This window comes from Gadus macrocephalus, chromosome 14 (assembly GCF_031168955.1).
Source record: "Gadus macrocephalus chromosome 14, ASM3116895v1".
Lineage (NCBI taxonomy): Eukaryota > Metazoa > Chordata > Actinopteri > Gadiformes > Gadidae > Gadus > Gadus macrocephalus.
In genome coordinates this window covers 9192600-9210524 of record NC_082395.1, presented here as the reverse complement: position 1 = coordinate 9210524, position 17925 = coordinate 9192600, and the positions used below count along the sequence as shown (strand labels likewise).

Here is a 17925-nt window from a genome sequence, read left to right as displayed (position 1 = left end):
AAACAACAAATGGCTGTAACTTTGTTACTTTTCAAAGCAACTCCTCCTCTAATGGCTGGTTGTCACATGTATTTGGTTATGGTGTTGGTCAATAGGCGATGTATAACTTTTACCAACATGGAAACATTCTAGATTTCTGAAAAAAGAGAATGCTCTTGGTGTTCCGTTGGGGTACAAGACGTAATTGGATGAGCTCTGAAAGTACGGACCGGGTACTTTTATGAAGCATGTACATTTGGACTTGGCGTCGAGGTCTCAAGCTTTTGGTTGGTGTATGTATGAACCATCTCTATATACAACAGCATATTAAAAAAGAAAAGCTAAGGGAATTGAGGCATTTGTGTCTTTCATTGTACGTTATTAAGTTTCTCATGAGCTAATTAAGTTTAAATAACAAACTTATTTTTCCGTTTTACTCCCCATATCGAGCCAGTAGTCTTATGTTTTGCCATTTGCATCGTGTGCTGGAGAGGTGCGTTGTTATAAACACGTCGAATGGTGTGGATTAATTCGCCTTACCCAGCAAGCCGAGTTGGAAGGTCTGTTTGACAACCTGTTTTCAATGAATAAATGATTGCCTGATAGGTTATTTGCAACAATCCTTGCAAATATATACATCCACTCATCTTAGACAAGGTCATTTTAGATCCCTATTGCAACGGTTTCTATTGCTTCCCCCCCTGGGCGGAGTACCATTTCATATGTACCATTCTCATACGGACTGCCAGTGGAACGGTTGGAGATCGAGCGATGATTGGTTTACTTCGCGCCACATGATGCTCTTCATGTACAAGCAGTGATAATGAAGTATGAAGACGCAACGCCTGAAGTGAAGTTCCTTGTGTTTCCATATATAACGTTAGGCCAAATACCTAGTTCTTTAGCCTATGATAGCCTACCTACGCCCTTTATATATCTATATATAGATGTAGTTAGATGGTAGGCCCATTCACAGCATCTAAAGCTTTTTACAATTTCATATAACTACTACTCACGTTAGTACTCAAGTATACTTTGTCATCCATATGTGTAATTTATTTTGAGCCATGTAAAAAATAAATGCCTGTTTATTAACAAATAAATTGACAAACTTTTTTCTGTATTTTTTAACGCAATCCTTCATTATTGAGGTGATTATGAGGGGTAACCAATGTTCACCGCACTACCTAATTTACATGTGTTTACAGAAAATTAGCTGCGCCATCTGGGTCACATGTCTCCGAGTCTGGTAAAACCACAGGGGGATTGAGGCTTGAGGTAGAGCAACGGTTAACTACGTGGTGTTCATAGACTCACTGTGGATTAAAATGTGGAAGAGTGACGAGCTTTTGAAACCAATATGGCATGCGTTCTCCGCTTTGGACGTGGATAAGAGTGGAAAAGTCTCAAAATCTCAATTAAAGGTGGGACGTTTTAATGTTTGTGTAATAGTTGTACTCAATATTTGTAATTTGTAATAGTAATACTAAATACAGGACGCCTTATCATGCAATTATATATTGGCCCATGCAATTGTACTCATGATTTATTGCAAAAGTGGTAAATATTTGTATTCTATGCAGGCTACTTTTCTCCATAGGAATCAATGCCAGTTAATAGACTACTGCAGACCTGTGTAAAAGACAACTAGTTTTTGTCTTCAATTAAATCTTAAATTATTTCAATACCGTCAGAGCAATTAAAAAGCGTCTTGGTCGGTGATGTTTATATGGATACTAAGAATAACAATAGGCTATATAAGTAGCATATTAATATGGAAAAATATTACACATTGTATTACAACAATTAGGTCTACATTAAAAACACTTTTTCACACTAACTGTTTATTAGTTACATGTCTCAAGAAATATATTACCCTTGGGTACGAAGTAAATGTATCCGAGTGGAAACAGATCGATGTTATTTGTAACTAGATACATTTGGCCATATTATTGGATTTAAAAAACTTGAATTACTTTATTGTGAGTGTCTGAATATTAAATGAGGATATCATTATCGACGCCAAGTAGGTTATGTTTTTTGTGTGTCTGGCCGAGTGCCTGTGAGCCGGGTATCTCTAAAGATAAGCACCGATTTTTCTCGAATTTGATGTGTAGGTTAGTTATAGGCAAGGGGGTAAGGGGTTATTAACTTTTCGTACAGCCAAAGGGTGCGTGTCATTCCCCAAAAGGTGAATAACTTCTTATGGTGGTTTCTTGTCCTAAAAGGGTTGTCAAGGGTTCAGGATGATTGATGAGTGACATCCTTATGCCCCGCCCACTTCCTGTGGGCGCCCCCCCCCCCCCCCCCCCCCCCCCTCTAAAGGGGGGCGCTTGTGGGGTCAGCTTGCTAAATTAACCTGTGAGAGGCTGAGAGCAGTTACTCTGCAGTAATTTTGTCTTGTACCAACATAGAAACTTTTATTAGTATAGGAGGATTGATTTCAAAATACTGCTGCTCACCTATAAATCACTAAACGATTTAGGGCCCAAGTGTATCACTGAAATGCTTCCGCTACATGAACCCTGTAGATCTTTAAGATAAATTGGACAAGTCAGCTAATTGTTCCCTGAGTCAAAACAAATCTTGGAAATGCAGGATTCAGTTTACTATCCAACACATAGGTAGGATTAACTTCCTAAAGATCTGAGACTTGCTTCAGCTCTGACTACTTTTAAACCATTTTCTGTGATTTTCCTGTATCTGCTTCACTACACATTCGTTTCACCCAATCGACAACATCTGCCCATAAAATCAATGTCTACGTGAACAGCACGTTGTTAGCAGAACTGTAGTTTTGATCATTGTTACGTATCGTTACGCTGTTTGTATCTACTTTATAACCTTTACAATATTTGTTCTGTCAAAAATGTTTCATCAAACCTAAGTATATATATATATATAGCTAGATAATACAAAGTCAGCCGTCTTCCAGGAGCCCATAAGCATAAGAGACCACCACACTGTGGGTTCCAACCCACAGGTTGGGAGAATCTGGCCGTGGTCGCATTAACCCGTGTTGTTGGTGTCTCAGGTGCTCTCCTACAACCTGTGCACAGTGATGAACATCCCTCATGACCCTGTATCCCTAGAGGAACACTTCAAGGATGATGACAGAGGCCCCGTCTCTAACCAAGGCTACATGCCTTACCTCAAACGCTTCATCCTGGAAAAGGTATAGGCCGGCATCGCACCCTTCATGTCACCTATCCTAAGATTGTGCTCGTCAAATGGGAGTTTGGCTATCTTCCTTTTCTGAAGCCGATCGTCAAATTTGCCCACTTTGGTTAATCTGTAGTGAATCTAGGGTAGGACATGACATAAATCCAAATTAAACAGATTTGATGGTAATGGGACATTATCCTTCCTTTACTGTAGTGTAGTATAGATTTGCTGAACTAAACTGCTGTAATGGGCTGCAATACAAGAAACCCTCCTACTAGCTTATTCTTAATGAGGTTAAGCACATCTGGGTTCCACTGCCCTGCCTTTGCTATAGAGTAGAAACTTCCTGTTAACCATTTATTGATATATATATTGGGATGTTTTAGTTCCTATTGTGGATAACATAAAACTAAACTCAGTTCTAATGAATACAATTTATATAGCCCATTTCAGACACAATTTGCTTAGATAAGTAAAGATAAATAGTAAAACGCTACAATTAATGCAATTTAATCAAACTACTTAAAAAGTTTATCTCACTGAAAACATCCATGTTTGTCAGTCAAAGTATTTCTTTTTTAAACTCAACTGTGGTAAATACACAATACCCGGCCCGAAAAGAACCATCACCTGGCACATGTAACCTACTGCAGTTTCTTTTGTCCTTGTGCCTTCAGGGCTTTTCCGTGTCTTTCTCTCTTGGATTCTGACTTGCATCGTAATGAAGTAATTGAAAACATTAGCTCTATACGCCGCAACATCCTGTGGAATTCATTATGTGGACGAAAACAAATGACAGTTTCCTACTGAGGATTAGTGAATAGCCTTCCCTTGTGTTTGACCTATACCTCCTGTTTGACCTTTACCTCCCTTTTTCTCTCTATTCAACTCATAGGCAAGGGACAATTTTGATATGCAGGAATTTAACAAGATGTGCTGGACATTGTCCTACAAGAAAAACATGAACTCGAGAAGTCTCCTCATTTCAAACGAGGACGCCTTCAAAGTCTGGTGCATTTTCAACTTCCTGTGTGAGGACGCATACCCGCTGGTCATCCTAGCAGAGGAGGTGAGGGTGATCAGTTGAAGAGCGAATACACACCAAGTAGTTACTGAAGCGTGTTTCAAAGTAAACATTTATGGATGATATTTTTGCTCATCCAATACAAAGCATATCACCCATGCGGAAAGAAAATGTATTAATGTTGAATTAAGGTTTATATAATTATATATAAAGAGAAGAATGCCAATGGAACCATCCGTTATTAGTAACATATGAAACATACCAATGCATCATATATTACTGTAAATATACTGCTCCACTGCAGAAACTAGCAGTGTGAGCGCATATTCAGGCCAGTATACCTTCGTCACATTCACGCCAGCGATACGATTTTACAAAGGTAGTAGGGTAGTGACAAATACGCCACACAGTATATACGTATATATATGGTTTTGATCTACCTTTCCAGATTGAGTACTTGTTGCGGAAGCTCTTGGAGGCCATGGGGAGCAGCTGGAATCAGGACCGCTTCGCAGAGTACAAACTCCAGCTGAGCCTGCAGAGGAACAACGGGGGGCTGAGTGCCTGGGAGCTCATCAACCTGGTGGGCATGGCTCACTTCAGCAAGGGCATGAACCGGCAAACCGTGTCCATGGGCATCACTCAGGTGTACCAGGAACTCATCCTGGATGTGCTCAAACAGGTGAGCACGTGTGGAGGAATCCACCTGAACTGGATCTTATATTCTCCAGAGCGTTCTATGTGATCGGCGCCTATGTGTCTGTACCTAATTATCACATGCTTTCCACTTGCTTATGAACCATTTTTAGGCCCCGAAAAGTCAGACCCTAGTGTCCTGCATTTATCTTCCATCCACCTTGTTTACACCCAATCCATCTCTGCCATTAAAGCTGAAACTCTTCTGTTTTTCCGGAAATTCTTGTTTTTTCCTCGACACCAGTTGAACCAACCGATGTAAAGTCCCATATTTATGTATTGTTTCATTTTGTTTTCAATCCTTCTGGTTGTGTGTGTTCTGTAAGGGCTACGTGATGAAGAAGGGTCACAAAATGAAAATCTGGTCGGAGCGCTGGTTCATACTGCGATCAAACACACTCTCGTACTACTTATCTGAGGACCTGGTGGACAAGCGAGGTGACGCAGTTCTGGATCAGAACTCCAGTGTTGAGGTATTTATAATAAGTAGAGCAAAGGTGTTTATTTGAACTTCTGTCATGATCTGCGATACAACAATGGCAGTGAATGGTATTGCGTTTAAGGAACTCAATCTGTTTTTTTTACGTCCATTGCACACACTTCTGCCCAGTCCCTCCCAGACAGGGAAGGAAAGAAGTGCTTGTTCGTGGTCAGATGTGCAGACAGAATCTTTGAGCTATGTGCAACTGATAAGAAAAGGAAACAAGAGTGGATCCAAGGTATTGATATACATTGACCTCTTGTCTAATGTATTTAATTTAAACCAGCACTATAGCTACAATATTTATCTTGCTTCTCCAACCTTGATCCAACGCTTGATTGCCCTCGGGCTTTACTTGTAAATGTTGCTTTGGATATAAAACCTGCCTAAATGTACGTGTAACGTAAGGAAGCCTAAATGTGTTCAACGGACAATGATTGCGTTGAGGCTGTGGGATTGTATGGTTCACTGTGTCTCCAACCCTGTACCTCCTCACCAGCGCTACAAACCTGCCTGCAGCAGGTCCGGCTGGGGCTGCTGTCGCCGCACCGCGAGGCGCGGCTGCGGCGGCAGGAGCTCCGGCAGAAGCACACTGTGGAGGAGGAAGAGCTGACGGAGCGCATGAGGCAGCTGCAGGCCACCAACGAGAACAAACAGATAGAGCTGGAGGTCATGCGAAAGGTGCTGTAATGACACACGCTCACACAAGCTATGGAGGGCCGAAAAGGTCCAAACTGCGCACCATTGAGTGATTTAATAATAATAATAATAATACATTTAATTTAGAGGCGCCTTTCAAGACACCCAAGGTCACCTTACAGAGCATATAGTCATCATTCAAAACTATGTAAAACAGACTAGGAATAAAAGGAAAACAGAGGTTAAACATGAAGAATAATAATAATTAATAACACTCAAAGACGCCTAAAGTGAAGGGGGGACCTCACTAACCACCACCAATATGTAGCACCCACTTGGGTGATGCACGGCAGCCAATCGGTGCCAGAACGCTCACTACACACCAGCAGATTTCATTGAAATAGACGTCAATACAGCGTTTCTGCCGTCATAATGCTGTAGAAAATACAGAATTTGTAGTTTTGGACTCATTTTGAACACGTCAAATAGTGCATTCAATAGCGTATTATCATATCAGCAAAATTTGCTCCACCTCTTGATTCTTGCAGCCAGTGATAATGAAGCTTCTTCCCCCAATCAGCAATTACCAAAGTCGGACCACACTAGTCCATTAATGGTCTTCTTAAAGCAGCTGAAGGCTTTATGGAATAGAATTTTAGAGAGGGTGTGTGTCTGATCTGATGGTGCCTTGTTTGTGCAAACTATTTTAGAGTAAAAGTCTACACAATGAAAGGTTAATACTTACTCACACTGCTCCTCTTCCTGGTGGGAGAAACTAATCCAAATCCTTTCCTTTCTTTATGTTGCGTTTCCTTTCAGCCTTTCAGGGGTTCATTATAGATCAAGTGTTTTTTAGGACTTCATTGTGTAGACATATTTGGTTGAGTTGTGAATGTGGAATGGAAAGATTGCAATTACATTTTGTGTGTGTGTGTGTGTGTGTGTGTGTGTGTGTGTGTGTGTGTGTGTGTGTGTGTGTGTGTGTGTGTGTGTGTGTGTGTGTGTGTGTGTGTGTGTGTGTGTGTGTGTGTGTGTATAGATATATACAGTCTATATATATATATACTGTATTCCCTCAGTAAGTTACTTTATTATGTTTCATATTTGTGACCAAAATATGCTTTGGTCAGTATCATAATCATGATATCCTGCTGTTTCGTGGCAAACATGTTTAGCAAAAAAGGAAGAGAAAGATAATATGCAAACATCTCAGACACCTGTGTTTGTTTAGAAGGGGAAGTCCGGGTGGGGTCAAAACATTTTTTGCAGTGTTTTGTATATCATTAAGATGAACTTCTGCTTTTTATCTTATTAAAATAACCATACCATCCTATGTACCTCTCCAATCGCTTCACTAGAAATGTTGTTTTGCTTCTGATTTACTTATGCGTATATACTGTAGGTATACTATGCCCTTCCAAAGTCCATCGATATATTTTTTAATTATTATACATTAGAAACACAAAATATTCTTCTAAAAACTGCTTCTAAAAACAACCCTGCACACCTTCATTAAGTGACATGTTTTCTTACATACAGTAAGTGAGCTTCATTTCAGAAGGATGGGCTTCTGAGATGGATGCAAGCATGGGTCACCTGTAACAGTGGTCAACGAGCTTACACCTAAACAAACAACAGAATAACCTTAACCTTAGAATAAGGTTATAACCTTAATGTTCCTTATGCCTTTCAGAAACTGGAGGAGGCGGCAGCAATAGCTGCCATGGAGGAGGAGAGGAGGAAGCAGACACAGACAGACCTGCAGGATCGCTACATGCTGGACCTGGCTAGAGAGAAAATGGTACAATGTCTCTTCAAATGCTGTCATTACACTTCAATGAGGGTACACGTGAAGAAGCCTCAAATGATGAACGGTAACTGTGTGTACCTGGCTGCATGTTGGACCAATGGCCGGGTGGATGGGTGTGTTGTACGTGTTTCTATCATGCGTGTCTTGTATGTGCTTGTTGCACGTGTGTGTCTGTGTGTGTGAATGGTTGATTTGTGTGTGGGTGGGTTTGTGCGTGTGTGTGCTATTGTTGTATGTGTGTGCGTGCATGCATACCTGCACGTGTGTGTGTGTGTGTGTGTGTGTGTGTGTGTGTGTGTGTGTGTGTGTGTGTGTGTGTGTTTGTACGTCGATAAATCCCTGCCCACATGTGCTTGTGTGTTTGTGTACGTTGGTGTATGGGTGCTTGTTGTACGTGTGTGAATGCATGCCTGCGCGTATATGTGTGTGTTGACCCGTGTGTGCGGGTGCGTGTCCGGTGGCCCTAGGAGCGTGAGCAGATGGAGCAGCAGGTGGCCCAGAAGACCAGCGAGCTGGACCAGTACCTGCAGCGTGTGGGCGAGCTGGAGGACATGTACAAGCGGCTGCAGGACGCCCTGGACCAGCAGAGGACCGCCAAGGAGGAGGAGGAGGCCATGCGCAGGCGGCAGGCCAGGTCTCACAGAGCACACCGTCACACACACGCACGCGCACACACGCGCACACACACGCACACAGGCACGCATACAGGCACCAACACACACTCACACACACACTCACTCAGCAACACACACACACACACACACACACACACACACACACACACACACACACACACACACACACACGCGAGCATTCTCACACACACACACACCAACAATTAAAATGCCCTGTGGTTCATGGTGCATCTGGTGGCGTGTGCACTTGTATGCATGCATGAATGTCGCCCGTGTGTGTGTGTGTGTGTGTGTGTGTGTGTATGTGTGTGTGTGTGTGTGTGTGTGTGTGTGTGTGTGTGTGTGTGTGTGTGTGTGTGTGTGTGTGTGTGTGTGTGTGTGTGTGTGTGTGTGTGTGTGTTGGAGCAGGCTGCTCGCAGAGGAGGCAGGGAAGAGGGTGGAGCTGGAGCAGCTGCACCTGCAGCAGCAGAGGGCCATGTGCCAGGTCCAGGCAGAGAAGCAGGAGCTGGTGGAGGAGCGGCAGGCCCAGGAGAGAGCCCTGCAGGCTGCCACGCTGCAGCTGCAAACCCTGGAGGAGGAGAGGCAAGGGGCCCTGGAGCAGTACCAGGTCAGAGGGGCTGGGTTTGTGTGTGTGTGTGTGTGTGTGTGTGTGTGTGTGTGTGTGTGTGTGTGTGTGTGTGTGTGTGTGTGTGTGTGTGTGTGTGATTGCCGTGTGTGGTTATATGCACGTTTATGTAAGTGCACATCCAATTCAGGATGGAGTTCTTTTGTTTTTCGGGTTGAGGAAAATAGAATCAGTCAATATTTGCATAAGCATGCGTACAAACGCACACGCAAAATCCCGCACACATTAAACAGACACAAACACACACACACACACACACACACACACACACACACACACACACACACACACAAACAACCTGCAGGCACATGCACGCATGAAACACCTTTGCCACACACATAAATCGACATGCAGTCAAACATAAACCATGTTTCTATATTTCTTAACAAAATATTAATCTATAGAATTTCCCTTATCCCATTCTATCATTCATTTTGTCATTCTGTAGAGCAGAGGTCCTCTGCAGTGAGCAGATAGTTCAATCTGAATGCATGGCCCCTCCCCAAACTTCCTCATTTTGTTCTTATAAGGCAGCCATGACTTTAACTATTTTGCAATTACAAGCTGTACGTAGACTTCAAATCTCCCCAAGCGTAGGCCTACATGTGCGAGTTTGTATGCACAAGTAATGATGTGTGAATGTGTGTGATTTGATGTGTACGTTTATTTGTGAGTTCTGTGATACCGATGTGCGTGCAATAAATCTGCATCTTGCACACCCAGATATTGCCTGCACAAAATATTTCCAACCTTTGCATGCAGGTTTTGAATGCGTGTGCAAGCGTTGAAATTTGATTTGAATGAGTTGAAATTTCCTAAGTGGCCTCCCCTAACCAAACAAGCTCCAAACCATACACTCAAGTACAGTATGAATGACTGGAGCCTGTTATTCACATCCTTTGGGCAGCGTGGGCTGGTTATACAACACCTCACTTTTTCCTTTTCTTCCTGTTTTGTCTATTTTTATAGGAAGTGACTAAAAAGCTGACGCTGGCGGCAAACAAGACAAAGAAATGGAAAACCAGAGTAGCCGAACACGAGGGATTAGTACGACTCATTCAACCAGGTGAACTTTCAATCTATTATGTTTGATAAATGAGGTGTTATCAGATACGTTGCCTCAGTCCCTCATTATGAGACCTTCATTTTGGAACTGTTGACAGACACGTCAAAGAATGGCCTTGCAAAACATCTCTTGTATAAATATTGCTGCATACATTGACGGTTTGGTTGTCCTCGGATAATTGTGTGTTCATGATAGGTCACAAGGGGCCCCAGATCATGACTAACTGGGGGCCAGCCTCCTTCACCGATGCCGAGTTGGAACTGAGGAAGAAGTCCTGGCAGGAGAAGAAGAACCAGGGGGTCCACTGACGCAGTGACCACAAGCACACACACACACACACACACGCACGCACGCACGCACGCACGCACGCACGCACGCACGCACGCACACACACACACACACACACACACACACACACACACACACACACACACACACACACACACACACACACACACACACACACACACACACACACACACACACACACACACACACACACACACACACACACACACACACACATATGCATGCACACTCCATGCGTGTTAACCATCAAGCCCTCACATGTTCTAATGTTTAACTCTTTTCAACTGCTGGGGATTTACATGATATTAACATGTAGTGTGACCAGCAACGCAAATGATTTATCTGCACTCTTTAAAAAAAGAAACTGAACATTTAGAAAATGCTTTAGCCCAATTTCCAATAGGCAGTATTTTAAGTCTTATTTTTGATATTTCTTTTTTAACTGGATTGGATCCATAATTAAAAGACTAATCGGACTTGTGTATATGGAACTTACTTGTTGTGATGACTTACTGTAACATTTTAATACGAGGTTAAAAGTGTGTGTTGGTTCATGTGTGTGTGTGTGTGTGTGTGTGTGTGTGTGTGTGTGTTAACGTGTTTATGTGCGATGTTATGGGATGCCATGTGTAAAAAACGCAATTTGGGCGCGAATCATTCAACTTAACCATTCCACACACAATAATTATTTTATTAATACACACACATTCATTCATATTATCCCCAATAGAAAGCATAGAATTTGAAACCGGATTGAAATTTAGAATTTCATAAGGAAGCGAGAGAACAAGACTGGTTTCATCCACTAGATGTCAGCGTAGTCACAGAAAACAGTCTGAACACGCCTTCCCTCACAAGGGCAATTTTGGAGTCCGTATTTGCTCAGCAAGAGAGAGAAAAAAAGGTAAAATCACAAAAAGACAAATCGAGCATTTGCCTGTGTTGTGTAATTATGCTTCATATTTCACTTTGCATGGACACACGTCTCCACTTCCTGGTCGTTTTGTTGGAGCCATGTGTCCGTCTCCCATCACGCATGTGAGGAAGCAGCTGGTGACACCAGTAGAGAAGAATGCGCATGGAGAGCTAGTTAGGGTCTCACTGGGCCCCCAGCGTCCTGCGTGTAGCCTTCAATGGGGGGCCAGTAAAACCCAGACAGCAGTCCTGAATGTTCCTCATGAGGATGATCCGCAGATGTTCCGTGCCTCTCTTTGTATTTAATCAATTCCTCTATTATTTATAGTGTATACAGAGGGTGATTGATCGTTTTTAAAGCAACACTAGCCTGTTTTGTGCTATTTCTTGGTACTGTTAGGCTCATCTCAGAGCATGTTCCCACTATAACTCTGGCTCACTTTGCTTCAGAAATTATGCGATAAATAAAGTCTCGTATAATAGTAATGGTATTTTCTCCTTACCAACTTGCCATGGATAACACACTGAGTGCACTTGACAAATAACCTAGTCGGAGAAAATGACTTCATGGGCCTAATAGTCATAAATTGAGAATGACTTAAATAAATTGTTGTTCCTGTTTTAACAAGGTTTAGTTGACGTAAAGCCTGTGGCATGAGCGAACCCAAGTTGTCTTGCCATCGCCTCTTGTCAAAACAAATCAGGAGCTTCAGCGATGGAACACTGTTCGATGCTTCTGCTCTCCACTCATGCCTCTAATGGAAGATTTGATCCGTTCTACTTAAATGTTTTTCCACTGTTAATGCAATTTAACACAGGCTAACTTTGGTAGCCCTGTAAGAGCACAAAAAGACAGCAAAACAGCCCCCAACCAATCCAATATCTCAAATCGATTGAGATCGTCACCTTTGTCTTGTTCACCGATTGGATTCTGAAAAAAAGAAGGGCCAATTACTTAGCCAGCCAGCACTGTAGAAGCACAAAAGACAGCACAAAAACAAACAAACCAATCAAAACTCCTAGATTGCTCTATAGAACAAGAGCAAGTGAAGGGTTAGTTCATGCCAAGGTCATGGTTTGAGGGTGGGGTGATAAGACCTTCTATTCATACACTAAGCTGGGACCCCCCCCTCCCCCTATGAAAACATCAGATGGATGAAAAAGCCAAGTCTTCCGGCTCGTGCTGCAGTCAGGAATGTGATGCTCAACCAACAAACAACACAAAAGATAATGTCATTCGCACAACGCAAAAGCAAGTCCCTACATGGACATGTTTGTGTGTCCAATTGGCAGCACTTCAGTGGGTATCTCTATACCCCAGGATCGATTGGGTCCCGGAGAGAAGCCTTTTTGCGACACATCATTCTGACTCGCAAAGAACGCCAGGACTCTGCGCAACACGTTTTATGATGAAACTCATAGAGGTTATTAATAAGCTTCCTAGGCACCAGAGTCATTTGGCGTCCAGTTCCTTACGTAGTACTCTACTGCTCATTATTTTAACTATTTGTTCAGGAACACTGTATCCAAGGGTCACTGCAGAAAAACAATGACACACACACACATGCTTAATTGCTAAAAGTTGTGGCATTCCAAAAATAAGGAAAAGATGTCTCCAGCCGGCCGGCCAGGGCCCATGTGTTGAGGGGGGAAAAAACAAGAAGAAAAACCTTAATTCCTGTGTCCAATTCATCAAATCCCTGTCCAAGAGATCCCCATCTAAATAGATTTGAAATGGGAACATTCTTCTGGATGGTCTGGTGGTGAATAAATATCTGGCAGATGCCTGTTCTCAGGCCAACACGTCTTCCCACGGTGACCTCCACATGGTTGGCCCGGAGGACAGGAAGCAGAAGTTTGTGGGGGGGGGGGGGGGGGGGTGGAGGTGGGGTGGAAGACACCACGGTGAGGGGCCAAAAGCTATGAGTCCGGGGCACGGATGGTCACAGTCTAGACTAAATGCATTTGGAACACACACACACACACACACACTTCGCGTGGAAAAGGCTCACTGTAGCTTGAAGCTGCTGGGGGACTCGTGAGTGCTCTCTTCATGGATCATTTGGGGCAGATATCATCACCTGGGGGCCGCAGTGTTTTGTGTATATGTTGGCTCAGCAACAAGTGTTGTGGATCCCAGGTTGAGAACTGTGTCGGGGTGTGATACAGCGTGAATCAGTGTCTGTGGTGTGTGTGGTTTGTGTGTGGTTTGTGTGTGTGTGTGTGTGTGTGTGTGTGTTTGTGTGCAGTCAGTGGGTGGTAAGCAGGTGGTATGCCTGCTGTAGATTGCATCCCCTCCCCCAGGTTTCCATCCGCGGTGAATCCGCTGCATTTCACTGTAACATTAGTAATGCATTCAGCTTTGTGTTACTGTAACATTAGTAATGCATTCAGCTTTGTGTTACTGTAACATTAGTAATGCATTCAGCTTTGTGTTACTGTAACATTAGTAATGCATTCAGCTTTGTGTTACTATAACATTAGTAATGCATTCAGCTTTGTGTTACTATAACATTAGTAATGCATTCAGCTTTGTGTTACTGTAACATTAGTAATGCATTCAGCTTTGTGTTACTATAACATTAGTAATGCATTCAGCTTTGTGTTACTATAACATTAGTAATGCATTCAGCTTTGTGTTACTATAACATTAGTAATGCATTCAGCTTTGTGTTACTATAACATTAGTAATGCATTCAGCTTTGTGTTACTGTAACATTAGTAATGCATTCAGCTTTGTGTTACTATAACATTAGTAATGCATTCAGCTTTGTGTTACTATAACATTAGTAATGCATTCAGCTTTGTGTTACTATAACATTAGTAATGCATTCAGCTTTGTGTTACTGTAACATTAGTAATGCATTCAGCTTTGTGTTACTATAACATTAGTAATGCATTCAGCTTTGTGTTACTGTAACATTAGTAATGCATTCAGCTTTGTGTTACTGTAACATTAGTAATGCATTCAGCTTTGTGTTACTGTAACATTAGTAATGCATTCAGCTTTGTGTTACTATAACATTAGTAATGCATTCAGCTGTGTTACTGTAACATTAGTAATGCATTCAGCTTTGTGTTACTATAACATTAGTAATGCATTCAGCTTTGTGTTACTATAACATTAGTAATGCATTCAGCTTTTTGTTACTATAACATTAGTAATGCATTCAGCTTTGTGTTACTAACATTAGTAATGCATTCAGCTTTGTGTTACTATAACATTAGTAATGCATTCAGCTGTGTTACTATAACATTAGTAATGCATTCAGCTTTGTGTTACTATAACATTAGTAATGCATTCAGCTTTGTGTTACTATAACATTAGTAATGCCTTAAGTTCTGTGTTACTACAACATTAGTAATGCCTTCAGTTCTGTGTTACTATAAAATTATGAATGCCTTCAGTCCTGTTTTACTATAACATTAGTAATGCATTCAGTTATGTGTTACTATAAAATTGTTTATACGTCAGTAATTCTTTCACAATGTGTCAACAGCTGCAACATGTTTACAACATTACCAACACCTTCAGTGAGACCTGATGAGAATTAGCATTTGTGATGCACATGGGCCTGTCATTATTATAGCAATGTGTAAGGGATAGGAATAGCTTGAGGGTCACCTGGCATTAGTACATGTAGCCGACCAAATCCCCCATAAATGTCAAACTTAAAAAAATGTGTTAAGAAAAAGGAACAACATTCTTCCTTCAACTTTGGTTCACGGGGGACTCTTGTGGGAAACATAACCTCCTCGTTAATAAACAATATATGCGTGCATGTGCTGCTTAGTGCAACATAATAAGTCACGGAAATAGTTTCAGTTTATAAATCTGCATTTCAAAGATGGTTAAGTTAATAGTGTACAAAAGAAAACAAATCAAAGAAAAAAATCACCATGAAATGACCCTGAAATTGCCAAAATGTGTCCCTCATCTTCCTGAAAATGCTCTGTGAGAGCCAACAGGTTGAAGAGCTAATCCATGTAACCAACTGGGGAGGCTAAATATGGCTTTATGCACAGGCCAGATGTGAGCTGAGGGCAGCTCATTGCACCTGCTCTACGATCAAGATGCTGTACGGGCTATAAAACGCTCCCTACTCCAAAACCTTCGTTGGACAACGCTCCTTTGTTTTCCCAGTCAAGCTGGCAAAATCCAGCCCAGCTTGGGTATCCTGCCCAGGAAACGTCTGCAGATGAGACATGCCCGATCCCAAACACAGGCTGAAGCCGCGGCTCTGTCTGCTAGACCCAGCGTTGCTCCAGTCTCCGCTTACCCTTTATTGAAAGACTTTAAGAATGAAGAGATTTTTAATAAATGTCAGGAAACTTGATTTGGGCATTCTGATGTATCATGTGGTGAACTTCCGACCACCACAGAAAAACATGCCAACGGGGCCTTAGCCAACCTAGCCTCAATATTTATACAGAAATCGATCTTTGGCACGTGGTTTTTGTCTGAATGTAGTGGATACAGCGGTAATTCAGTGATGCTGTGTGATGAATGGAAAACAATAAAAGTTGTCCAATGTCAAATGTTAAGTGTTACATTGTGTGGATGAATAATTCATCTATTTGAATGATATACAGAAAGACAAAAATCAGCACATAAATGACCCTGGGTGTTGTTTCAAGTACTTTCAAGTAGTTTATTTCCAAGAGAAGTTAGTGACACAACACAACACAAAAGGTACAAAGATACAGTAATACACAAAGGCTACTCATATGACTTGGTAGTTCATTTTTTGCTCTTTTTTTTAAGAAACAGTATTGATGCACAGACAAAAAACTGATAAAAAATACGCAACAGCCTCACCAATCAGTTCACCCCCCCGTTTAAAAAGCCCTTAAAAGACACAGAGAAAGTCTGACGAATGGAGAAATACAGTTGTATCTCCTTCATTTTTTTTTATAACACAAAGAAACAGGCTACTCAGGTATTTGTACAAATAACACATTTATAAAAGTTTGACTGCGGACTGGTCACGGCATGGATTAAGATTAAGAAAAGGATACACATCGACGCACTGGTAAAAATGAAATGTCAAATGATTATTTACATTAAAGACTAATCCACAACACTTGAAAAGGAGTTACATTTTTTAATAAAAAAAAAGAATAATTTACATTTCAAGAAACAAATGTGTTATCCATGTGTCAGAAAACATTAACAACGTTTAACCCAAAGGGAGAAAACACTTATTTAAATAAGAAAAATTCAGGTAACTGTTTGAACTTCACTGTGCAAATTCTTTCTCCTTTGAGCTCTTGGAAGAGTAAATGTCGTCTGTACAATATAAAGTAATCTTTTGTCTTTCTGTCTGCGTCTGTTCAAAACGGATAAGGAGTGCATATTTTAGAGCTGAGTGCAATTAGATTGCCTCGTTGTGCATGAAAATCTCTGAGTTTTGGCGGATCATACTTTGACTCGAGCAGCAATAACTGTTCTTTCCTCATACTAAAATATCTGATATAAATTCTCTCGTAGGCTTTCAATCTACAATTCTCTTCCTTTAATCTAATAGTCAAATAAAAAAATCCATAGACCTAACCACAGTTTGTGACGGCCAGTGATATTGTATTGCTTTCCATCTATTAGCCACGTTGCACAGGGCAACCTTTATTTTGGTAGTGTAAACCCTCAAACACATTAGCTTATCATAACTCGCTTCTCCTCACGTAGTCTGCGTAGTCTATTTGGTTACGGGCCCGGTGGGGGGGGGGGGGGGTTGACAGCAAGCAGAGACCAATGGGGGGGGGGGGGGGGGGGGGGCGGTGGCATTGGCCAACTCCAACACTCAAGCAGATAAATATAGCGATGGCAGCCCCGGCAGGCTGCCTTGAAACAGGCGGATTAGGGGGGGGGGGGGGGGGTAACACCCACGTCCTCCCCACACCAGGCACTTGGTTCACTTGTGGTCCCCGTGGTTGACAGCTAAGCTAAGATAAGCCGAAGCTGTGTCTCTTTTGTGAGATAAAAAAAATTAAAAAAGCTGAGAGCACCTTTTGGGGGGCGCGGGTGACCTTTTGTCGGCGAGGACCCTGCCGTGACGACGCCGTCGGGCCACGTGGTTCTGGGAGTGTGCACCCATCAGGCGTCGGAGATGCAACTCTGGATTTTGTCCATCCAGACCAGAGCGGTGGGAGCGTCCGAGGCGCAGAAGTTGTAAACTCTCTTGCTGGTCTTCAGCTGCAGGAGAGACGAACCAGGCACAGGACACTTATTTATATACCTTGCATTTTTCGTATGCGATTTACGCACGCACCCGCACCCGCACACACACACACACACACACACACACACACACACACACACAGAGGGCTTGTACATCAGAATGAATAATGGGATTTTTGGTTTGCCAATACTGCACAGTATTGAGAGGCCTCATGAGGAGTTACTGTAAATATATAGTCAGCTTGTGGCCAAACTTTGTTTGGCCACATCTCACTTGAGCAACACCTTGGCCGTTTCAAACACAATCATGTCGTCCCGTATCAAGAAAGAAACTATTCATCACCGAACAATAACCCCAAAAGATAAACGGGACTACAGACAAAGTAACGACCATTCTAATGCT

General features: G+C 42.2%; 2 protein-coding genes across 7 annotated transcripts in view; one reads left to right on the top strand and one right to left on the bottom strand.

Annotated features, from left to right (window-relative positions):
• The first annotated feature begins 471 nt into the window (after positions 1–471).
• Positions 472–11830, top strand: LOC132472614 (switch-associated protein 70-like). Its single transcript, XM_060072327.1, has 12 exons — positions 472–1403; positions 3014–3154; positions 4040–4213; positions 4617–4850; positions 5191–5337; positions 5475–5583; positions 5845–6026; positions 7678–7785; positions 8262–8428; positions 8838–9036; positions 10024–10120; positions 10316–11830. The coding sequence occupies exons 1-12, from the start codon at positions 1308–1310 to the stop codon at positions 10426–10428; spliced, it is 1767 nt and encodes a 588-aa protein (XP_059928310.1). The 5' UTR covers positions 472–1307; the 3' UTR covers positions 10429–11830.
• A 4140-nt stretch (positions 11831–15970) lies between these two features.
• sbf2 (SET binding factor 2) overlaps positions 15971–17925 on the bottom strand; it is a 97650-nt gene continuing 95695 nt past the window's right edge. For all 6 annotated transcript variants that reach the window (XM_060071543.1, XM_060071546.1, XM_060071542.1 and 3 more), the window contains one exon: positions 15971–17537. In XM_060071543.1, the coding sequence (XP_059927526.1) occupies positions 17439–17537 (99 nt within the window). In that variant the 3' untranslated portion in view covers positions 15971–17438. The remainder of the gene's footprint in view (positions 17538–17925) is intronic.